This window comes from Poeciliopsis prolifica, unplaced genomic scaffold (genome assembly GCF_027474105.1).
Source record: "Poeciliopsis prolifica strain line A6 unplaced genomic scaffold, Auburn_PproV2 SCAFFOLD041, whole genome shotgun sequence".
NCBI classification, from domain to species: Eukaryota; Metazoa; Chordata; class Actinopteri; order Cyprinodontiformes; family Poeciliidae; genus Poeciliopsis; species Poeciliopsis prolifica.
The window spans coordinates 5111820-5136928 of NW_026562416.1; the positions used below are offsets into that span (position 1 = coordinate 5111820).

A 25109-nucleotide genomic window follows, 5' to 3' on the forward strand; every position below is an offset into this window, starting at 1 on the left:
GTATTCCTGTTAATCATTTGCCTATGTGCCTTCAGTACATAGTCATAAATTAGAGAACTTTTGACTTTCTTTTTAAAAGACACAAACTTTCCAACCACCATAAAATTACAAAACAAATAAACATATTTCATTAATAATTTTTATATTTATTATCATAAATAATATATATTTTTTAAGAATCCAAGGTTTTGTGTTGAAACATATTTTACAAATTACAATGATACATCCAAACTGTAACATAAAATTATTTTATTTTTTTTATATAGAAATTACTTAAAAAAATATCCATAAAAACATAATTAGATGGGACCACAAAAAAGCCAAATCGCAAAAAAATAAATAAATAAGAGCTAATCCAATTCAAATAAAACAGATTTTGAAAAAAAATACTTATAGTCTATATTTAATCAAGTTAAAATCAGATGTTGAATCTGTACAAATAATGCATTTTGCAGTTTATCAACCCATCATAACTTTTCTTAACTTGGGTCTCATTGCTAAATTTTTATTGACTGATTACTGGGGTGTATCGGGTTTTTTGGTCTCTTACTTTGTTTAGTAGATCAACCAATCACTGCCAAAATAGACCTTATAGATTTATTTAAGTTGCAAAAAGTAAAAATTACCAGGCCATTTTCTATTTTTTAGACAGACTACTTTGTATGACAGGATGACGAGATGTTTTGGGAAGATATTTGATACACACTTCTAAGCAGATGGTGGCAGTAAATAAGATAGAAGAGGAACCAAAAGACGGTGTCACACCTAGCGACCGGGTAAAATACACTTCCTCTCTAAGATGAGAAATTCTGTCATCTCTCCATTTCAGACTGAACTGAAATGGAGACAGAATCGCTCTCAAGTTAAGACACATTGGCAGTAATTTTTATACTGAGATTTAAGCGGTCTGAGAGAACTCTGGGAATCTTTGTGTAATGTAAAACTTTTCCTGATGCATCTAAGCCCCTTTTAAAAAAAATTCTAAAGATCTTTTCACATAAACTACAAACCTTCTCAATTGTAAATAATCTGGATGGAATGAAGAAAACTACTGCAGAAATATATTTCAGTGACAGTTCATTGGGTAAAAATAAATTTGCATAATAAAAAAACCAACTTAAAGAATTCTTTGTTTTATTCAGATAGAAAACACAGTTACATGAAGGTACATTTTCTTTTTGAAGTCTTAATCATTTGAAAAAAATCTCAACAGACCAATGAATAGCAAACATAACAATATGATGATTTAAGAGAGACTGCAAAGATTCTATGTAAACATCTAGTTGCACACATAACTTGATTCGAACATTCGAGAAAAGTTGCAAATACTTCGTCTTTGCTCATAATGCTACAATTAGATAAAGAAAAAAAAATCAATCTTTGTACCACCAGTGCAAATACAGTACACAATATTTAGCCATTAAAAGCCCTGCAAGTCCCAAAATACAAGTAAAAACTTTTAAAGCAATAATGCAAAACAGAGTTCAAAAGGTAATCAAAAACATCCATGAAGTAGATCCAAAAGAGAATAACTAAATTCCCCTTATTCATAGATTACCACAAATAGCATGTGTAATCTTGTAACAAACATGATCTGGTTATCAAACTCAAAATACTTTCAAATTGTGAGTTTGATTTATTAGAGGTCTCCAAAACAACTCACATTAATGTATTTTTTCTTATTTTGAAGTCTCACAGTCTTTTTTTTTATTTTTTATTTCAAACTCTTTTTTTGAATAATTCCATATCTTTTGTTGGGGGGATTTTAGCAGCTTTGACAGAAGAAAAACAAATATTTTACATTAATGCATCACAGTGTAACATGTCCTCAACTGAAAAGACAAAAACCTGAAACTCATCTTTCCAATTCTTCTTTGTAATTAGGTATTGACATCTATATGACTACTTTGTCCCTAGTGTTTACTACAGGTTCTCAGATGCAATATGGATTAAATATATTTATGAGAAAACTTATTTTTTCATTCTTTAGATAATTTTATATGTTAGATTTCATATATCTGCTTGGGAGCATAACTTATTTCTCAATACTTTTGCCATGTTATAATTTGGTTCCAAATGACTGAAATAGCTAATTAGTCAGACTGGTGTGACTTTTCTTCATCGCTCTGATTGTTGGAACTTGGAAACAAATCTGCAGGAAAAAAAAAGATGTTTATTATTTTATGATACAAAATGTGCACAGCAAAAGTTTCAATTTGTGTAAAGCTACTTACTCTCAGCACCAGAGTCTTGGGATGAATTGGTTTATTCTAAAGAATATACAAGATATGTTTCTGTTAAATCAACTTCTTCAATACTTTTAAGAAAATAAGACATATTTGCCTTGTCTATTTCATCTATGAGCTTCTTTTTCTTGCTCTGTGATGACAAAAGTGATTTTCTATCCTATTCTCAACTCTATTATGAGGAAGTCTTAGTGGTATATAGTTTTAATACCCAAGTGATCAAAGCAGGGAAAAAATGGACATCTGTCATGATTGAACAACTCTGAATAAAAAAAATAAAATAAATTCTTACTGTGAGTTCTGAGAACCCTCTCATTATTTATACAATGAAAATCTGGGCTTTGCACTTTGGGATTTAAAAGAAATTTTATATAGAAATAAATTTAAACATCTTAATCTGCCTGACACTTTCTACAGAGTACTAAGGTGATTCATAAATGGATTGGCAAAGAAATAAATAACTTACTTGGATGAGAAGCACTGTCTGCAGAGGAATCTATAAATATAAAAAAAATTGAAACATTCAACACAGAAATATTTATAAATTGCATTATTTAGTGGAAATGCAGGTCTTATATTTGGAAAGCAGAGGGAATGTGGCAAAAAAAGCTGACATTGTCTTTTTATACTGAGATTTAAGCGGTCTGAGCGAACTCTGGGAATCTTTGTGTAATGAGTCAAAACCTTGCAAATAAATAGTATTGTTGTAGAAATTTTTACACTTGTAATATGTATCTAAATATTTATCTTTCAAATTTTAGCAAAATTATGAAACTTAGCCACTGGTGTATTAAAGGCTAAAGTAAATCTGTTTGAAAAGCACATGTGTTTTTTTTCTGACAGAAAATGGTTTTGAATGTGCTATGGAATAATACCATATGATGGTGCTTAATTTAAAAAGGTTAATGAAAAGAAAACGTACCTCTATCCATGAGGGGCTTCTTCTCATCAGGTGTGCTTGCACCAGTGACTGGTTCACCTACATAGAAATATTCAAGCACAGACAGTAAATACCAAATTCACTACAGCTAAATTTCTTTTTAATGTGCCATTTTAGGTGTATTCCCATTGTAAAATCTGTTTTTATTTAATTAGTTACATTTGTTTAGTAATGTTACAACAGGAGACTAACGTTTGAGGCAGGACAACTGTCAGTGTTGGTAAAGGATTACACAAATTGCTTGGAACCAGAGTTGCAACTATAAGACAACCTACAGGACATGACGTTTTCATAAATGTTAAAGTGTCCAGCACTGACCAACACAAAGCAAAGACTGGTTGGTCAGTGGTACACACTGGTTGACTAAAACTATATTAAAGCAACAAAAAACTAAGCTAATAATTTTTAGTTTAAATAGTATGTTCAAAACATTCAAATTTGCAATCAAAACAAGAGGCTGATTTCAGAATTTGAAGGAAGCAAAATATTCTAGAGAAAATGTGGAAAAAAGAGAGAAGAAAACAAACAACTTAAATTACATTGCACTCAAGACAAGAAGATAAAATGGTGGCCATCTTTTTTGTTGTCCCACTTCTTACTCTGTGGCGTTTTTATTTTAAACGTACCAGCAAACATTTCACTTGATTCTGTTCAATGCTCAAAAAAAAAAAAAAACAGACATTTATGCTAACTGCCTAACTGTGAGCTTCTTTTTCTACTGTGATGCTCTGTGCCAAGTCAAGAAGTGATCTATTCTGCAATGGACTCATTCAAGACTAGTCAGAGCAGGGTAGAGATGTGACTTTTGGTTTACACCTTCAAAAAGTCAGGCAGGTTTTCTGTTGTTTTAGAAATTAAAATTAATTAAATTCATCTATAACTGATGCTATATCTGTCAGCAAGTGTGCAGTACTTACACCCAGCTTCAGAGTTCTTCATGTTAATAGATTCATCTGAGTCTGAAAACAAGCAGTCAAATAAATAATCAAGTTTCACCTGTATATGTAAAAAATTTGACATATTTTCTGTGTCTTACAAAGCTAAAGCAGATGCACAATAAACCAAACTGTTTCACTATATATGCAAGCAATTCTCTCTCATCAAGGATTTCTGGTACAGTTCTTTTCTGTGATACTTAATATGGATCTTAGCGGTACTTACCAGTTTCATTTGATGATTTGGATGAAATCCCACTTTCTGCAAGCACATAGGAAAATGTTGAAAAAAATTCAAAATTTAAATGTCTGTGGTCTTGCAATTGTGTGATTCATTTGTAATCACAAATTGGTGTCAATATGCAACACCAGTAAAAATGTTGGTGCAAGAGTTTGGTAGGCTTGTAAAGTCTTGACTTTTCTTCCACAACATGCATTCATAATTACAAGTCAGATGTAAATGCAAAGTTTTCACATACGATATGCTGTAAAGGTAAATAGATAAATGGTTCTTACAAATTCCAGCATGAAAAAAAAAATCTTTTTACCATTATTAAGTTTTGGTGTCTTATTTAGATGAAGCAGATTTATATTTGAAACAGATAGGAAAGATCACAAAAAATGTATCTTTATTGTATTGATATAAGTATCATTAAACCTTGGCTGCAGTTGTCTCCATCTCCACCATTGCCTCCTGTAAAGAAACAGTTTGAAATGATTGATGACTTCAACATATGTAGGACAAATAACATTAATGATCTAGAAAATATGCTGTTCAACAACAAGAATAGCTTTTTAAGTTGACATTTTTAGAATCCTCAAAGGAAAACCTAAATTAAAAGCATCTGGAAATTTGCATCAACTAATATATTTTAGCTTTTACATTGATATTTTACCTATAGTATGCACTTACATTACTTTTACTGAGAAGAACTAATGTTATATAAACAAATTATTTCAAATACATAAAAAAGCAAAAATATATCTTTGCCTCCATTCAAGAGGGGTGATGTGACGTCTGCACATAGAAGCACAGATAAGGTATAAGAAGAGCAAACGGCTTGACAATCTTTTTAAACAGGTTTTTTAATTATTTTCATCCATCTATTGTCTATTTTCAGTTATTCATTAAGGGTTGCTGAGGAGCTTGTGCTTATCTACAGCGGTCATTAGAATAAACTAGCATCATTTCCCAACTAAACAAACATGCCGGTTGGGTAATAATGTCTTGCGAGGAACCACTAGGACTGGTCAACTGACATGTATTTAATGATTTATGATTTATTTAGCAGATATCAGATATTGTATTCTGATTGGTTGAGTAAATTATGTCAATACTGTATTGAATATAAATATCTGGGGAAAACATTCCCATTGCTACAATTTTCACAGACACTGCACTAATGTAGAATCATACATAAATAAAATAAGCAATTAAAAAAATCCTACATACCCTTGTTTTGGCTGGTGTGGTCGCCTTTGGGGTCTGCAGATACAGAGACACATACATTTAAAAGCACATGAGTTAAGAACCATAAGTGTCTCCTTTCTGACAGAAAAGGGTTTTGAATGTCTTATGGAATAGTACTGCTGAATTTACAAAGTTTAATGAAAAAATAACTTACCACTATCTATGAGGGGCTTCTTCTCATCGGGTGTTCTTGCACCAGTAACTGGTTGACCTACATAGAAAGATTCGAGCACATACAGTAAATACTGAACTCACTACTGCTAATTTTTTGTTTTCCTTCAGATTTTAAAATAATAATTTTTAGTTTGAATAGTATGTCTAAAACATTAAAATTTGTAATGGAAACAAAAGGCTAATTTCAGAATTTGAAGGAAGCAAAAGATTCTTGAGAAAATATGGAAAAAAAGAGAGAAGAAAACAAATTACATTTCGCTCAAGACAAGATGATAAAACAGTGTCCATCTTTTTTTGTTGTTGTTGTCCCACTTCTTACTCTGTGGCACTTTTATTTTAAACATACCAACCAAAATTTCACTTGATTTTGTTCAATACTCCAAATAAAAAATACATTTATACTAACTGTGAGCTTCATTGTCTACTGTGATGCTCTGTGACAAGTCAAGAAATTCTGCAATAGACTCTATTAGAATAATCAATTAGACCAAATAGAGATTAGTGTCAGCATTCAAGACTAAACAGAGCAGGGTAGAGACATGACTTTTGGTTCATGTATAACTGACGCTGTATCTGTCAGCAAGTGTGCAGTACTTACACCCAGTTCCAGATTTCTTCATGTTAATGGATTCATCTGAGTCTGAAAACAAGCAGACAGATAAATATTCAAGTTTCACCTGCACATGTAAAAACTTTGACATAATCTCTGTGTCTTACAAAGCTAAGGCAGATGCACAATAAACCAAACTGTTTCACTATATATGAGATGTGACTTACTGGAGGAGTTTACAGACTGTAGACCTAAAAATAAAGACATATGTTAGTATATCTCATTATTCATAAGCAGCTCAGAAAACTGAACAAACTTTTGTACTTAAAACAGAGTGTGAAAGTGATTGACAAATGCATTGCAAAGAAATAAAGCACTTACTTGAATGAGGGGAGTCTTCAGGGCAATCTATTAATACAGAAATATTTATTAAAACATTTAACAGCAATTTATTTGTATATTAAATTCCCCAACCTAATGATCACCACCTGATAAGAAATATCTTTAGAACTTCATGGTTTTAAATAACGCTTTAAAATAAATACATATATTCTTTTAAATAAAAATAAAACAACTCTATGACCATTGTTTTTTTTTTTTTTTTAGATTACCAGGGTTTTAAACAATAATAATATTTCTTTAAACATGATTGAAGACATGAAACCTACAGACTAATGGCATAATAACGCTGATTTTCTGGAATGTGTGTATGTGCATTCCAATGGTTGGGAAATCCAGGGGATGAATGTTAAGCCAGAGATCAGAAGAAAACATTTTCATAAATGAAATATTTTGTTTCCCAAAGTATATTTAAACATGAGTAAGTGCTGGGAATAATAATCAGAAAGTGGACAAGAGTTTTTCCGTTAGAGTCAATCACTTTAACAACTACCAGTGGTTGTATAAAGGAAGAACTGTGAATGCAAATACATTGCTTGATGTTGTAAATACGTGCAAACACAGGGCATGTAGAGGAACATGTGTATTTAATATTGTATCTGAAAACAGACTTTCCCATGAAAATGATCTTAAATCTAACCAGCCTCATGAACTGATCATGTGCTCTTCTACTCGCTGAATATGAAATCAATGTACAATATGCAAGAACATTATTCTTGCATATAACTCATAAAATGTAATGAATGAATATAACCTGCTGGCTTCCAGAGTTTTCCTTGCGAAAACCAGAAATGAATTCTTGATTTTTTTGATAAACCTTATGTATTATGCACAACGACTTTTTGATGGAGGTGAAGTTCAATGGATCAAAAAGCTCAGTATAAATTAAAAACTACATGAATAATGGAAATTAGTCTGCTATGTAATGATGGACTATTTAGCCACTCATTATGACCTGATATCTCATAAAGTACATAATAAAATAATAACAACCTCTGTTCCTGAAAAAGAATCTTGAAATACTTTTTTCTGTTCAACTGAAACACTGTATAAGTGTGTTTAAATAATTGTAATTGTGACTTTTAGTCATTTCAGTATATTTTATTAAAAGTTAATTTGTTGTCTTAATGAACATCCAGTTATGGAACAAAAGGTATATAAGTGATCTTTAATGAATAAAGAGGAAAAAAAATCTTACCAAGTTTTTTTGTCCTCATCTTAAGGAAAATAAGCGCCCCACCAATGGCTACAATCACAATCAGAACAGTGACAGCAGCACCAATCATGATGGGCATATGTTCATTGTCTTCCACAATAATGTGATCTAAAACAAAACAAACTTCATATTAATTTTAGTTCACTTTTAGATTATGAGACATGCAATCTAAAGTAAGATTGTAGGTGCTGTGACTAGAAGAAATCCATCTTCGATCACAAAACCCCTCAACCCTTAAGAGAGTTTATAACATGACAAACTGGTAGAAATGGTGAAGATGACTTTATTGAGCCTATGCGTGTCTTAAGCAGGGAAGATTGTGGAAAACCAACAGAAAAAATGCAGGTAAAATGGATTGTTTCTTCTATCAACCAATCACAACACCTAAAAGGCAGTGTAGCACTTAGCAACCAGATCAACCACAGCTCCCCACTAAGACCGAATTTTCTGTCATTGGAATTTATGAGCTTGATATTAAAACATAATTTAATATGATGGGTGTCGGATTAAAATTGAACTTTGTCAACACTGCTTTGATTTTAAGTAAACAAACTGATATATGAGACAGTTTGTTTCATACACAAATGATGGGAAACTAAAAGTTTCTCACCCCATTTCTCTTCAACATGCACTTTAGAGGCAGGATGATTAACTTCACAGGTGTAGACGGAAACGTCAGACTTCAAAATCTCTACATGATCTCTTCTCTGGAATGTGTTGTCATTATTTGGGCGAACTCCAGTGGTCACCAACCCATCATCTAAAGTCAGGACACGTCCATCTCTTTTGATCTGCAGAGTGATGTCTTTTGGTAAGAAACCCGTAGCCAGACACGTCAAAATTGTGTTCGTCTCAGACTTGGCTTTACGAGTGTACAAATGCACTTTTGGTGGACCTGGTGAGAGAAAAATGGAAAAGCTTGTTGCAGGATAGACAACATATATTGCAGAAATTTTAATCAATGATCTTTTTATAGTCATATGCTTTCATTCATGAGAATTAAAGTATATTGAAGCATAAAAGGCCTTTTGTTTATAAAGTTTCTCTTTAAAAGTACACCAAAAGTTTTCAAAACAGCTGATTTATTTTTGTTTGACTTTGTTCAGGAAATTATTTTTAAGCAAATCTAAGCATATGGAAAAAAAATAAACCAAAACATTAAAGGCAAGAAAATATATACATACTGGCTTTTAAAAGCTGCTCTTTCCCAAAGTCTCTAAACTTGGCCATCCATTCCATGCACTCCTTCTCCAGGTAGCCCTTGGTGTATTCCTTCAGCACTTGGACCTCATCCCACTTCCTCTTGGTTTCTTCTGCTGCATGAATGGGAGCAACCCAAACCTGTCTGTCATCGTCAAAGGACAGAAAGTCGCTTCCATCATAGTTGTACATGTCCATCCCACGGACAAACTTCAGTGAGCCATCAGGCTGAGATTCACCCTCGCAGCCGTGCATCCACTGGAGAATATGTGTGTCTGTAAGAAACATTAGAGAATTAATTGTTATATCTTGTTGCTGTCGTAAGAATATTGACATTTACATTGGACCTCTGTCAATGATCGTTCACAGTAGTCATTACTTTAATGCTTTGATTATTGATTGTAGGTATCCCAAATCTCCTTGGATCTTACCTGTGTCATTCTGTCTCATTCTTTTCATCAATATGTCGATGTTGACCTTGAACCATTGCTGTTTGCTCTTTCTGGACTGGGTGCCTTTCTCCCAGTACTCTGGTTCAAGATGCTCTTTCATCCAGTTCTGTTTGGGGACTTTCATTTGGTTCTTGCTGTCATAGTAGTCAATCATACTGTTATCCAGTAAACCCATAGCAGTGAACTCATGTAACCCTGGGAGATTCACTGGCTTGGAGAAGGCTGTGTAGATGTAGGTGAGAGAGTGCTTTTCTGCAAGATAAAAGACGGGAAAAAAAATTGTGCAAACCCTGTAATTATTATTTAGGTGAAACTTGGGTCAAAATCTCTGGATAAAAATGCTCCTGGTATGAAGCCCTTTTTCAATTTGAGTTTAGACGTTCATGATACTGAATATTTTTTATGTAGTTAAAAAAAAAGTTGACTTTTTCAGAGAGGGTGAGAAAAAAAGTAAAACATATGTACTATACTGCTGGGACAAAAAAACTAACAAAAACACCCTAGTGTTGATGCCACTCATGTCAAAACTATCCCAGTAATGTTGTCTGTCCACATTCAGCCAGACTGCCGCACCTTCATGCTGTTACCTGGAACTATCGGAAAGTACCGATGCCTTCCTGGAACATTTTATATAATGGTGAACGATATTTGTTGGATTTAAGTACCGTATTTTCCGGACAATAAGTTGCACCAGCCAAAAGAAATGCATAATAAAGAAGAAAAAGACAGATAAGCCGCACTGGAGTATAAGTCGCATTTTTAGGGGAATTTATTTGATAAAATCCAACACCAAGAACAGAAATGTCATCTTGAAAGGCAATAAAAATAAAATAAGAGGCAACAGGCCGAATAATTGTACGGTATGCTAACGTTACATGACACATGAACAGAGAACTGAGAACGTGCCTGGTATGTTAGCATGACATTTTAAGAGTTATTCAGATAATTATAGCATAAAAACATGCTAACAAGTTTACCAAACCAAATCACTATACGAAATCAAATCTTCGCCCTCGATGTCGCTTGTAAACAACTCTGCTAACTCCAAAGGCAGAATAACACAGGCCTAGAGCGCCCTCTTGCGATTTAGTGTGAAAATAATATGTGACATGATATAATGATGCGTTTTCCACACATAAATCGCTCCATAAAATACGGTATATATTTTTTAGTCTCGTACATGACAAAACTGCCATAACCATTTTACTTGTCTTAATGTTCCATATTGCAAAACGTTATTAGATCAGTCTTAGATTAGAGCTCATTAACTATTTTTCTTTAGTTTTTACCTTTCAGAAATTCCAGACTATTATTAACCATGTACCATCAGCATTCTTAACATTTTAATATTTAATAACAACAAAGGCAAAGAGTGATCCTATGTGAATTATGAACACAGCTAAATATCAACAAACATATTTTAAGTTTAATAGAACAATACATTGAGTTAGACAAATGTAACAAGCAGTTTTACTTTCGCTTTAACAAATCCACCTGAAATTGTCAAAGTAAAATAGAAGAAAAATACTTACCGCTGCTGACGGCTATTCCAGTCCCCAAAAGGACCAAAACGGCAAGGGGCGACATTATGAACCCAAATTAGGTTCGGCTCGTCAGGAACCGACTTATGTTGGGCTGTAGGACGGAGCTCCTCTCCGTGTTTTTCCAAAAGCTCACCTGTCAGACTGGTTCTCTGTTTCATGATCTCCTCTTACTCATTCACCGCTGTGCCTTTAGGGACCGTCGGAAATCAGAGAACTTTTGACTTCCTTTAAAATCAACGTAGTTTTAAATCACTTACCCATCTGCCACAAAAATAAAAAGCAATAACAATAAAATAAACACGGTAGAGCAGTTGTTTTGCAACACATGCCACTTTGATCAAAGACTTCAAAATTTTTCATAAAATATGTTTTATTGAAAATTTAAAACCACAATCAAAAAGCATAATCCATGCATGACAAAAAACTTCAAAGTTTTAAAACATTCCAATTCAAAGCTTCATTTTAATCCCAATTCAATATAATTAAAATGAGAATCAACAAATCATTATAAAACAAAACTATGGGAGTTTGCAAAATTTGTTAACTGCAGCATTATTTAGGTTCTCTAAAATTTTATTGCTCCCAATTATCAATCTGTGAATATTTTTCTCATTTATTAACATAAAAACAATTAAAAATACAAAGAACCCCAAATACCCAGGTAATATACAATAAGACACGTAATTTAAAAACATAGAAGATTAAATTTATAATCCATTAAAAAAAATTCCAAATAGCTCCAAACAAATACAGATACATTGAGTTTGAAAACTATTTTCAAAAATCTTTTCTCATTGTTGTCCTGTTAAAGTGTAACCTAACAAGTTTGTATTTTACAAGACGTCATTTCTTTACAAGTTCACATTTGATGCGCTTTCATTTTTTAACCCTTTTGGAACCAGATTCATCTTGAAATAAACAAAAATAATAACAAAAAAGAAACTTATTAAAATGGATAAAAAGCAAAAAGGGCTGGGCAATATGACTTAAAAACTGGATCTCAGATTCTTTCCATACACCATCCGATTTTAATGTAATTTTTTCAAAATAAACTAAATATTTTAAAAAACTTGCTTTTATTTCAATCATCCCTTCTGTGTGCAGACCTGACTTATAAGTCCAACTAAAATACAAGCAGCTTGTAAAACAAAATGGTTGGCACTGAGGGTGGGTTGACTTCACTGAACTACAGTAGCCCAAAGAGTTAATTGATGACAAAAAAAATCCAGATTTTCTAAAAATTAAATCTTCAAAAACAGAAAATACTCAATCAGAATGACCTATTGTTCAGCCCTAATAACAACATTTAGACTTAACTACTTCGATACTTAAATTAAATATCATTATGATTAGACATGAAAACAAAAAAAATTAAATGTGGCTCATTTGCTTTCATAACAGTTGCAGTTTATGCCAATAGTTTAGGCTCAGAAGAACAATCGAAATGTTCAGATTTACAGAGAGCAGTGAACGCTCCACCATGTCTGAAAATGGGTTTTTTACAGTTAGCTACTTCCTTGTGTTGTGTAGCAATAATAAACTTATGGTGCATGTTACATTTCTGTTTCTGAGGAGAACTTTAAATGTTCCTAGAAACTAAAGAGTTTATCTTAAACTTTTTTCCCATCTAATGTTTTTGAAATGCTTTTTTACACCACTGGTGCTAAATGAAAAGGAACACCAAATCAGATTTTACTCCTGTAATCTGACAACTAAAGTCAGAGTCATTAATCAATTCAGTTAGCCAGTTGTCTCTCATTGTTCATATTACATATATCACATTTTGCATCAGAAATGCATGACCTCGTTAAAAAAATATATAATTTATAAGCTTATTCAAATTTCAGTACTTTAAAGTTTCCACGAGCCCATCTTAAATATTTAGCATTACCATTTTCAGCATGAACTCTTTCTTTCCTTCAGTTTTAGTTTCCTCAATTGTAAGTACATTCCAGTTACTTTAGCATGTATTGACAACGTTACTTATCTAATGTAAGAAGCCTTAACTTATGGAAACATATCTTATTCAATTGTGTGATTGCCCTTGAGTGTCTTCATATGTGCATGGCAACACATTTACTGAACAATATATAAACGCAAAAAGTGATCTAAACCTTCTTGCGCTACCACCACACAATGTTCTGAATTTTCACTCGATCGAAGAAAAACCACAACCATAATGAAATCTGCATTTCTATTAGTGGTTCTGCTTTTGAATATGTTTGAAGCATATATACATGTAGAAGTGAAATGTAACCATATAAACTGTGCTTCCCCAGCTGTTTAGAAGTATCTGCTATGAAAAATACCAACTGAGAGACAAATAAGTAATCTTCTGGAACAAGCTCTCATATCATTTCAACTCCAAGAATGATTTGTTTACTTTATGCATTCTACTACTCTTAAAACTTTCTTTGAATGTTTCAGTTACTTTGAATTACAACAAGCAAATATATTAGTTTTTATGTTCATTTGCTGCTTAGGTTGAGAGAGCATAAGTTAATTTGATTAAGTTTTTACAAGAAATGGTATAGGTTTTGTACGTTTCAGTTGGTTTTTGTAACGTCGTTTTTACTGAGAGACAGTGAGTAACAGATTAATTTAATAAGCTTCCCTAACTCAAGTTATTGAAATGCTTTTATGACTGTAACAGAGTTCTATCGTCCTGTAGATTTTAATGCAACAGCTCACTCAAAATTTGGTAGTTGTTGAAATGAAGTTCTGTTAACAGAAGTTGAACAATAAAGAAAAAGCGTGCAAGTGTTTCCAAGTAACATTTCAAGCATCAAATTAATAGCAAAATTATTGGCCTATATGACAAAGCAGCTTAAAGAATAATAGCATGATTTTTTAAACACACGTAAAGAACAATATTGAACTGCAGCTTCCCTAACTACAAAGAGCCTCAGAGAAAGCCAACAGAATAAAAGTGCTCAAAGCTTTTCACCCATTTTTTTCATGAGTGAAAATTATGCGTCAAACTGGTTATTCAGACGTTTGCAGTCATCTGACCAGTGTTCAGATGATCATCACTTTCCATTGAACTTTGAATTACTTGACTGAGGAGTCTGCCTTTAATCGCTGGATTCTCTGGCTGTTGGGACAAAATGACAAATCTTTCTTCAGTATATCGTTATTTTCTTGTCTTACATAAATATGTAAATTGAGTTTTTTTTAGGTTTTCAGCTACCAAACTAACAGAACTACATTTAAGCATGAATACTAACAAATTCCCCTTTTACTTTTGGATTACACCACAAAAAAACAAGAAGGGTTTTTGTTCTTTTAGAAATTACAATTCATGCAGCACAAGTTATGCTATGCCTGCCAGCATTGTGCAGTACTTACAACCAGCTCCAGAGTCTCTGGTGTTAAGAGATTCTTCTGAGCCTGAAAACAAGCAGTCAGATTGAAATGCAGGTTTTACCGGTTTGTATAAAAACTTTCACATAATCTCTCTGTCTTACAAAACCAGTGCAGATACACCACAAACCAAACTATATCATTTTATATGCAAGAGCACTCCTGAAGCAATTCTCTCTCATCAAGGTTTGTTGGTACAGTTCTTTTCTGTAAATACTTAATATGTATTTTAGCTGTACTTACTATTTTCATTCGACGTATTTGATGAAATCCCACTTTCTGCAAGCAGAGTAAGAAATGTAAAAGTTAAATGTCTATGGTCTTGCAATTTTGTAATTAATTTGTAAATGATTTCAGATTTCTTGTGCCAGTTTCCCCTTTTCTTTTATTAGCTGCTAAATATTAAGTATTTAGCAGTATATAAAACTAATATTAAATTTTAACAATGGTTAGAATGTTCCCTAGAGTTTGGTAGACTGATAAAGTTTGACTTCAAACTTTATATTGTAAATATTTTTATTTTGTTTTGGTCTCTCATTTAGATAAAGTAGGAGTGAAACATAGGGAAAAATGTCACAAAACAGAATATTTTTATTTAATTATTCAACCTTGGCTGTTGTTGTCTCCCTGTCCACCAGCGTTTCCTGTAAAGAAATAGATTGTAATGATTTAGGACTTCAACATAGGAAGGACAAATAACATTAATGAACTTTAAAATAGGGTGTTCAACAAAAATTTTTTAAAGGTAAGCATTATTTATAATCCTCACAGGAAAACCAAGATCTAAAGCTTTGTGAAATTTATATAAATTAATGTGACAATTTTATTTTTGCAGTTTTTACAGATTATGATTTTAGAACTTTATGACAATCAGAAAACCTGCCCAGAGTTTATTTCACAGGACCCAAATTGGAAGCAAGTTGATTTGAAATGGACACATTTATATTTCACCTTCAATATGGCGTCAAATTGTGCTCATAACTGATCATATATAAATAAAATGACATGACACATACTTAATGAAATAAATTTACCTTCAGTTTCATTCATGAGTGGTATGGTAACACCGTCATTCCCTGTACCTGCAGAGATGTACATACAAGGTATATGAAGACCAAATTGCTTCAAAATATTTTAAACACTTCTGTTTTTCATTTTAATCTATCCAGCATTGTTTACACTCAGTTATTCTTTAAGGATTGCAGGGGGAATGGTTCCTATCTCCAAAAGCCATAGGGTAGAAGGTGGGCTTCACCCTGGATAGGCCTCCAATCCATCACAGTTAAACAGAGGGACAAACAGCACTAACAACCATGTACATACTAACAATTAAAGACAGTTTGCAGTAACCAGTTAGCCAAACATGGGTGTTTCTGGGCTGTGGGAGAAATCTGGAGTACCCAGAGAATCCACACATGAATGGCGAGAACCTGCAAACTCTTCACTGCTACTCGGCAACAGTGCCAATACCTGAAACCACTGCGCAATAAACTCATTACAGCTGACAGCTGAAATGCATTTTTAGAATAAATGTCTAAAAGACTATCAGGATATTCAATGGTACTAATTACTATTGAATTAAACAATACAAAATGACAAACACTTACCATTGTTATGGGTGATGTGACCATTGGTGCCTGCACAAACAGAGACACACAGATTTATTGATAAGAAGATTGAACTGCTTCACAAACTTGTATTTATTTTATTAAATAATCATAACTTAGCATCATGAGCATAAAGTAGCATTGATACCCAACTAAAGAAGCATTGATACGCAACTAAAGCTAATGTATTGCTTATTAGCTTATTACCCTAAGTACATACTAACAATTAACAATTTGTTATTAATTATTTCAATTATTCAATTATTACATAACATCAATTATTAATGGATGGAAACATTTTTAGAGGGGCATTTGTATAAAGCAACTTTTTGCACATTGACACAAACAACCATGCACATACTAACATTTAAAGACAGTTTGCAGTAACCAGTTAGCCAAACATGGGTGTTTCTGAGCTGTGGGAGAAATCTGGAGTACCCAGAGAATCCACACATGAATCGCGAGAACCTGCAAACTCTTGACTGCTACTCGGCAACAGTGCCAATACCTGAAACCACTGCGCAATAAATCCGTTACAGCTGACAGCTGAAATGTATTTTTAGAATAAATGTCTAAATAATTATCAGGATATTCAATGGTACTAACTACCATCCATCCATCCATTATCCGGTCACCCTTCTCCCTAACGGGGTTTGGAGGTTCTGGTACCTCTCCAGCTGCATTCCACGCGAGAGGCGGGGTAACACCCTGGACAGGTCGCCAGTCTGTCGCAGGGCAACACAAACAGGACAAACAACCATCCACACACACACACACACCTAGGGAGAATTTGGAAAGACCAATTAACCTGACAGTCATGTTTTTGGCCTGTGGGAGGAAGCCGGAGAACACGGAGAGAACCCACCATGCACAGGGAGAACATGCAAACTCTGTGCAGAAAGACCCCGGGCCAGGAATCGAACCCAGGACCTTCTTGCTGCAAGGCAACAGTGCTACCAACTGCGCCACTCTGCAGCTCGGTACTACTTACCATTGAATTAAACAATACAAAATAACAAACACTTACCATTGTTATGGGTGATGTGACCATTGGTGCCTGCACAGACAGAGACACACAGATTTATTGATAAGATTGAACTGCTTCACAAACTTGTTTTCATTTTATTAAATAATCATAACTTAGCATCATGAGCATAAAGTAACACTGATTCCCAACTACAGTAGCATTGATACGCAACTAAAACTAATGTATTGCTTATTAGCTTACTACCCTGGCTAACTATGCAATTATTAATGGATGCAAAAATTTGGGGGGGCATTTGTATAAAGCAACTTTTTGCACATTGACACAAACAACCATGCACATACTAACATTTAAAGACAGTTTGCAGCAACCAGATAGCCAAACATGGGTGTTTCTGGGCTGTGGGAGAAATCTGGAGTACCCAGAGAATCCACACATGAATCGCGAGAACCTGCAAACTCTTGACTGCTACTCGGCAACAGTGCCAATACCTGAAACCACTGCGCAATAAATCCGTTACAGCTGACAGCTGAAATGTATTTTTAGAATAAATGTCTAAAAGATTATCAGGATATTTAATGGTATTAATTACCATTGAATTAAACAATACAAAATGACAAATACTTACCATTGTTATGGGTGACGTGACCATTGGTGTCTGCACAAACAGAGACACACAGATTTATTGATAAGAAGATTGAACTGCTTCACAAACTTGTTTTTATTTTATTAAATAATCATAACTTAGCATCATGAGCATAAAGTAGCATTGATACCCAACTAAAGAAGCATTGATACCCAACTAAAGAAGCATTGATAATGTCTTGCACATTGACACAAGCAAATTCAAAAACTTTTAAAGCAAACCATGAAAATGTGGCAGCCAGAAAACTTGTCTAACCACAGAGAGCATTGAGTTACATACAAAACTAATGATGTGAGCTGATGATTATAAATAAAAAAAACTTGGACACTAATGAACACATTGTCCTCTGTCACTGTAGTATGTATGTCTGTAACTAAATGCAATTTAATTAAAGAATACAAAAAAAAAACAATAAGAAAATACTTACCACTGATTTGGATTACACTGACACTACTGTAACCTGCACAAAGATAACACATGACCAAAAATAGAGTTCAATTCTCTTTTTAATAACATATTTTAAAAGTATTTTTGCTAGGTAATAACACATTGCTAAAACGTACCCTATAAATTTCAAAGCAAAGTTCAAATTTTCTTGATTTATGCTTAATTTATGTCTTAGGTACACTGGTACTTAATGACATTTCTTTTGAGTATTTAAATGTTTTTGTCCTCTTAGACAATATTTCTGACACATCCTTGCATCTTCTGTACCAGCTTTGAAACAACTATCCAGATTGTAAAGGGGGCTGTGATTGGTTGTATAAATAACGTCGGTACATTTAGCATAAATGTCCAGAGCCCACATACACTAGACCACACAAGGTGACCAACCCTGTCCTACAGGACCCCCAATCATGCTGGTAATCATGCTGCTGCACACCCGACATAAATAAATAGGTGATTAAAAGGCTTTTACAGCAGTTAGAGCCATGCTAAGATAATGCAGTCATTTGAGTCAGCACAATAATAAAAGACACAAAGATACTTGTTTTGCAGAATAATTTTTGTCTCAATTCTTTCCCCATTTGTCTTCCATAATATGCCTCCATGTCATATAAAAGAACTAAGCCATGAAACAAAATGAAGAAAAACAAACACCTACCATTGTTTTGGGTTTCTGTGACATCACTGTTGCCTGCACAAACAGAGATACATACATTTACAGATATAATGACTAACCTTATTTTAATACAAATTTTTAATGCCACTGCAAAGAGTTTTTAAAAAAAAATAAACTCCACTATATGGATGTACTTACCAAATCTCCTCTTTTTGTACACAAACAGACAAGCAAGAACCACCCCAACAACAACAACCAGCAGAATAGCTCCAAAAGCTCCAATCATGATGCCGGAAAGACCTTGTTTATCTTCGTTGCAATTGTGATCTATAACAGAAAATTATTTCCTATTATTTTTATATTGAATTCACATTAAACATCAGTGTGATAGATGTAAATACAAATATCTGGAGCAACTTTACAAAGAACACTTAACTGGAATCTTAGTGCAAAAATAAGTAAGAATTCAAAATCAAATAATTACATTAAGAATGATTTGGATGTCTAAGGCTACATTTTGACAGTTGCATGTGGCTTTGATGCTGCAAACCAACTTTGACCAGACATAGCCAAATATAATGATTAAAAGAAAAAACAAAGTTAAGCAATTTTATAAATAAGATAAAGAAGGCTACCACCTGAATTCAAGCTCAGACCTAATGCATTTCTTTAATGGATTTGTTTTTATCTCTTTATCGCAAAAAATACATGAGCAATCTACATCTGTATTGTGACCAGACTATTACGCCAGTCTTTGGTGATAATGTAGAAATTAACAGTAAAGTTTGAAGAATGACCAAAGATAAATTAGGGTAAAGATTCTTTAAAAACAAATCTGGCTATTCAGATGAAAGTGACTAACAATTCTTTCTTAATAATGAAGTTCTTCAGCACAGATATGAGATTTAACAGAAACACTCTTTGCAATATGCATACTGTGCAATTGCATTAAGAATATATTTTCTGTATATTGTGTAGCCGTTATTGGAAAAAAATACTGAAAAAAAAAGTAAAAAAAAAAAAAAAATTATTTACCCCATTTCATTTCAAGATGCACTTCAGAGGCAAGATGATGGACTTCACAGGTGTAGATGGAAGCATCAGACTTCAAAATCTCCACATGATCTTTTCTCTGAAAGGTGTTGTCATTATTTGGGCGAACTCCAGTGGTCACCAACCCATCTTCTTTAGTCAGGATACGTCCATTTCTTTTGATCTGCAGAGTGATGTCTTTTGGATAGAAGCCCGTAGCCAGACACGTCAAAATTGTGTTCGAATCGACTTTGGCCTTACGAGTGAACAAATGCACTTCAGGTGGATCTGGTGAGAGAAGTTAAAATGTTTGTTGTTAAGTAAGTAATATTGGCTCAATATAAACACTTATTTTTTATAATAGTATTCTGTTATTTATGAGATCAATTGAATATTAAAATGCAGTTATTTATAAGCATTCATTTTATATGTGATAATTTGTGTGTATACTAGTTTAAAATTACACAACTGTTGCATTTTTTTTTAAATAATTGTAATGGCATTAACTCAAAGATAACACATGACCAAAAATAGAGTGTACAATTAATGTACACTTAATGTACAATTAATGGCCTCATTAATTGTACACTGCATAAAGCCATCTACTACAACCTTTTGTAGTGAATACTGCTGTGGTTTCTGGTTGATTTTGCTCGACAAGTTATTTTTCAAAACAAAACATGTTGTTGACACTGAACATTTGAAATCGGAATGCTAAGAATAACTTCTTTTTGTAAGAAGCAAAAAAAAAACAAAAAAAAAAAACAAACAAACAAAAAAAACCTAACATCATACATACTGGCTTTCACAAGCTGCTCTCTCCCATAGTCTCTAAACTTGGTCATCCATTCCATGCACTCCTTCTCCAGGTAGCCCTTGGTGTATTCCTTCAGCACCTGGACCTCATCCCACTTCCTCTTGGTTTCTTCTGCCGCATGAATGGGAGCAACCCAAACCTGTCTGTCATCGTCAAAGGACAGAAAGTCGCTTCCGTCATAGTTGTACATGTCCATCCCACGGACAAACTTCATTTTCCCATCAGGCTGAGTTTCACCCTCACAGCCGTGCATCCACTGAAGAATATGAGTGTCTGTAAGAAAATGTAGGAGATAAAAGTTATTAAAGCCCAATAAATAAAAAGTTTACAGACAAGTAAAGATTTTGAGAATAAATAGGATGTTTCTATTCACCTGTGTCATTCTGTCTCATTCTTTTCATCAATATGTCGATGTTGACCTTGAACCATTGCTGTTTGCTCTTTCTGGACTGGGTGCCTTTCTCCCAGTACTCTGGTTCAAGATGCTCTTTCATCCAGTCCTGTTTTGGAACCTTTTTTTGGTTCTCGCTGTCATAGTAGTCGATCATCCGGTTGTCCAGTAAACCCATGGCAGTGAACTCATGGAGCCCTGGCAGATCCACAGGTTTGGAGAAGGCCGTGTAGATGTAGGTGAGGGAGTGCTTTTCTAAAACACATATAAATAAAAGAACAGGTATTAATTTAAAGAGAGGCTTGTGAAAAACTGAAAGTGGTTATGCTTTAATGGAAAACTGTCTATTTTGGTCAAAGTCACTAAGACCAGAGAACCTTATGAAGAACACTACACTGAAACTTGAAGGTACTTTAAATATTCAAAATAAATAAATAACCAAAAACAATACATAAAACGGAAATAAACAAAATCACATACAACTTGAAACCATAAATAAAATGGATTATGATGTCTCTTTAAACAAAATTTCCCTTCATCAAATGTTAGTAATCAGAATTGGAATTACTGTGCTAATTTTAATTGATCATATAACTGATGGATTAATTAATTGCTTATGGCAGCAAGCTTAGTAGCCTATGCATCTATGGAAAAAAAATAATTATCACACAAAATGCTACAGTTTCCTCTTTACTTTGTTTCAGCTTTTGTCTGCGGTTCTAATGAGGAAGTTTTAGAGTCACACCTCATGTCGCAGTAATCTAAGCAATGCTGTTTGTCTGCATGACCCTTTGACAAAGCAGTTACTTACTAAGTTCTAGAACATGCTTCTGTAAATGAAACCCACAATATAATTCATAACTGTCTTAACTTTAAGGTGTTTTGATAAATTCTGTAAAATTCCCCAGACATAAACCCACCTAACTTTATGAAGTTGCTGATTACAACTGATTCCTTTGGACAGGAAGTTAACCTTTTGACGTTAATCTACTAAATACGTAACACCATTTAGTTAGGATAAAATCATTTTATCAGTAGATCATTAAAGTATTGTATTAGTTAAAACACCCAAGTGACGTGTCAGCCAGTGTTTTCTATCCTTGTCTCTTCCGCATACTTCAGATTGATCTTTGGTCCAAACACTTGATTTACTGGTTATAAATGACCTCAGCCTGATAAGCCTCGCTGTGAAAAGGTGTGCTGAACCAGAAAACAAATATCTGAAGTATGTTGGAAAGAGCTTATAAAAGGACGGGACGACGAACGCGGCGGCTTCGTGTGCTAATGAATATGCGCTAGACACGAATATGCGCCAGACATACAGCGACAAAGTTCAACTTAAAAGTTCTGGTGCCGGTTTATTTTAAACTGGGTCGACACAGAACATTTTAACTCTACTTAATATTAGCAAACGGGTCTAGTTAGTCGGTAAATAACAAAAATATATCGACAGAAGGCCTATTTTTATACGACGTCACAACTGTTTTTACTTTCGCTTTTAGCAACAGCGACAACATGTCAGAAGAAAACAAGAATATTACCGCTGTACACCGTAATCGCTGTCCCAAAAAGGACAACAAATGATAGAAGACTCATTCCGGGCCAGAATCAGGTTAAGTTCTTCAGCTGAAATGTATTTATTTTGGATTTTTTTGGTTATCTTTTTTCCCCGGGAAGCCTCGTTGTCCTCCGCTTTGACTGCTGTCGTCTTCGGTTAAGATGCTTTTAGGGTTCCTCGGACTTTAGACATTTTAGCTTTTTACTTCAAATCATTGCAGTGGAATTAATCTACTGCCGCAAAAAAAATTTAATAAAAAATAATCAAATGCCTTATTTTCTAAACAAGCATTTTTTTAAAGAGAGAAAAAAATATAGTTAAATATAGCTTATGTTCTTTTGGTCTTCCTAAACTTTAGTGAAATATTTCAATTTCTTGAAGTTCATGACCATTTTAAAATAAGCTGCTTTTGTTTTGCTGGTCAAAACTAGAATATCCTTAGAAAGTCTAAAACAAATAATTAATTAATTCATGAGTTATTTGTCTTTACAGTTTTTTTGTAATGTTATATTTGGAATAATCTAGAATATGAAGTACATTTCACTCTATTTAATCTTCTTTTTATTGCTGTGTTTGCTCTTTATAGTGCCGTCTCAAGGGTGCAGTGATTTCTCAACAGCACACTATAACCTTTGTTTTTAATCTCTGTGATGTGTTTATTTTACCAGCGTTGCACATTCCGTTTTCTTAAATATAATTCAACATTAAAAAGAAAAAAATTGGAATGGCATGTTTCCCTTTTCAAAATTATTTTTCTTTTTCACAAAGCCGATTGTGTGAAGGTTTCGATTAAATTTATTTTAATCATAAATCTCCGATCCATCAGTCGGTGGCAGCTCATAAAATTTCCTTTAAAAATATTTTGAGGAACAAACATTGCAAACTTGTATCTGGACTCTTTAAGTGTTTTTAACATAGTGCATTAACATTTTTAGTAGGTGAAAATATTTGAAGAAAATGATTTGATCACTTGTTTTTATGACTTCTTAATAGTTTTGCACTTTCGGGAATGAATGTCTGTTGAGTTATACCATAATCATGTTTTTTTCTTGATTCTGTGATTGCATGTTGGTTATTTTGTAACAGCCCATGTGCTACAAGCAGATTTTTCTAAATTTACAAAGATCCGTGAACGCGACACATACTTTTCCGGATTTCTTGTACGTCATCAGGCTTGTTTTTTATTTTTCAGCTGGTTGACATTTTGTGGGGCTTCACATTTTTTTCGAATGACAACGAAGTTGACGTTGCAAATAAATCCTCATGTTTTTGCTTTTGATTATATGCAGAATTGAATACCTGCACTTCAAGTGGAGTAACGTGCGGGAGCTTTTGTTTTGCTCCTTTAAGTGTGACGAATTAAAATTTCAAGTTCTGCAAACATGAGCTGCTTTTGTTTCATTAGTTGACTCTCTCTACGATCATCGACTTTTAAGACTGGCAGTGACTAGATAACGTCCACTAGTGACTAGTTAACGTCCAGTAAACGCACCTAAACCCATAAAACCGACCAGCCTCAGTGTCTCGCTTCAGGCTCAGCCAATCAGATAAATCGTTGTCAGTCGCTAGGCAGATTGCAGTGTCATAGGTTTGACAGAAGGCAAGTAGTAACGACGGTTCTGGAAACGTAAAACCGAAAAGTAAATACGATATTGCGGTAACCAACAAGGGCAAATGTATTTCTATTTATTTATTCATCCATTCATTTCCTTTTTAATACTCTTCAGCCGATTTACTGGAAGCTTCTGATGTTTAATATTTCTGTTGGATCTATGTCCTCTTTATTTATATTGAAGCAGATTAAAAAGTCAAAATATAGCTTTTATACAATATAATATTATCATGTATGTACATAAAAATGTCCTCCTCACTCTTAAAAAATAATGCTGTAATGGAAACAGGAAAATTGAAGAAGTTGCTGAATGGTTTCAAAATTCAATTCTTAAATGCAGAAAAAGCAGTTACAACAGGCTCTGAGGCATGGGCGGGCATTGGGGGGCTTAGGGAGGTATTGGGGGATTTTGGGAGGCATTGGGGGGTTTTGGGAGGCATTGCCCGCCCAAAGATTCAAACGTGACCCCCCTGGATTGGAAGCTGTTTGTTGTTTTTACCTTAAAGTGGCCAACTCTCTTTTATTCCTATATTGATTTGATACAGTAGGGCCTTCCGCACTTCCCATATCTGTGCCTTCTGTCTCTTTTTTTCAGCAGCTGAAACTGTTTAGTACCTTGTTAACACGCCGAAACCTAAGAATTATGGCAGCAAACCCACAAAACGCATAGAACTTTGCAAAGCATTAAACCCTTTTTTATTCTTAACCGGATCTCATTATTTCTCAAAGTAATGGCTCTGAGGAGTTTAATGGTTGGCCCCTCGAAATGGTAAATGTTTACTTTACAAAATTCTTCATGATATTGCTGTTCCAAGAAGTCTGGCGTGGTTTGTCACGCAGAGTTCCACTAAAATGATTAGAGTCACTAGGGCGCCATCAAGAGGTGAGTGCAGCGTCCTAAAGTTTAA

General features: G+C 33.8%; 2 protein-coding genes across 3 annotated transcripts; both read right to left on the bottom strand.

The window, feature by feature from the left end:
* Positions 1 to 1117: 1117 nt before the first annotated feature.
* LOC129375764 (H-2 class I histocompatibility antigen, Q10 alpha chain-like) lies at positions 1118 to 11266 on the bottom strand. The gene is made up of 17 exons (XM_055055017.1): positions 11116 to 11266; positions 9563 to 9835; positions 9116 to 9406; positions 8542 to 8826; positions 7914 to 8039; positions 6698 to 6724; positions 6544 to 6567; positions 6365 to 6406; positions 5747 to 5803; positions 5575 to 5607; positions 4780 to 4815; positions 4348 to 4383; positions 4104 to 4145; positions 3169 to 3225; positions 2713 to 2742; positions 2235 to 2270; positions 1118 to 2152 (listed from the first exon to the last, which is right to left on the bottom strand). The coding sequence occupies exons 1-16, from the start codon at positions 11168 to 11170 to the stop codon at positions 2266 to 2268; spliced, it is 1419 nt and encodes a 472-aa protein (XP_054910992.1). The 5' UTR covers positions 11171 to 11266; the 3' UTR covers positions 1118 to 2152; positions 2235 to 2265.
* Positions 11267 to 11477: 211 nt separating this feature from the next.
* Positions 11478 to 22739, bottom strand: LOC129375765 (H-2 class I histocompatibility antigen, Q10 alpha chain-like). Of its 2 annotated transcripts, XM_055055018.1 has the most exons (15): positions 22573 to 22739; positions 21014 to 21286; positions 20623 to 20913; positions 19827 to 20111; positions 18990 to 19118; positions 18834 to 18866; positions 18156 to 18188; positions 17711 to 17740; positions 17125 to 17154; positions 16098 to 16127; positions 15525 to 15572; positions 15099 to 15134; positions 14734 to 14769; positions 14476 to 14517; positions 11478 to 14221 (listed from the first exon to the last, which is right to left on the bottom strand). In XM_055055018.1, the coding sequence occupies exons 1-15, from the start codon at positions 22625 to 22627 to the stop codon at positions 14202 to 14204; spliced, it is 1371 nt and encodes a 456-aa protein (XP_054910993.1). In that variant the 5' UTR covers positions 22628 to 22739; the 3' UTR covers positions 11478 to 14201. The 2 variants fall into 2 exon arrangements, with proteins under 2 accessions (XP_054910993.1, XP_054910995.1); XM_055055020.1 differs by lacking the exon at positions 17125 to 17154.
* Between the last annotated feature and the right edge of the window lie 2370 nt (positions 22740 to 25109).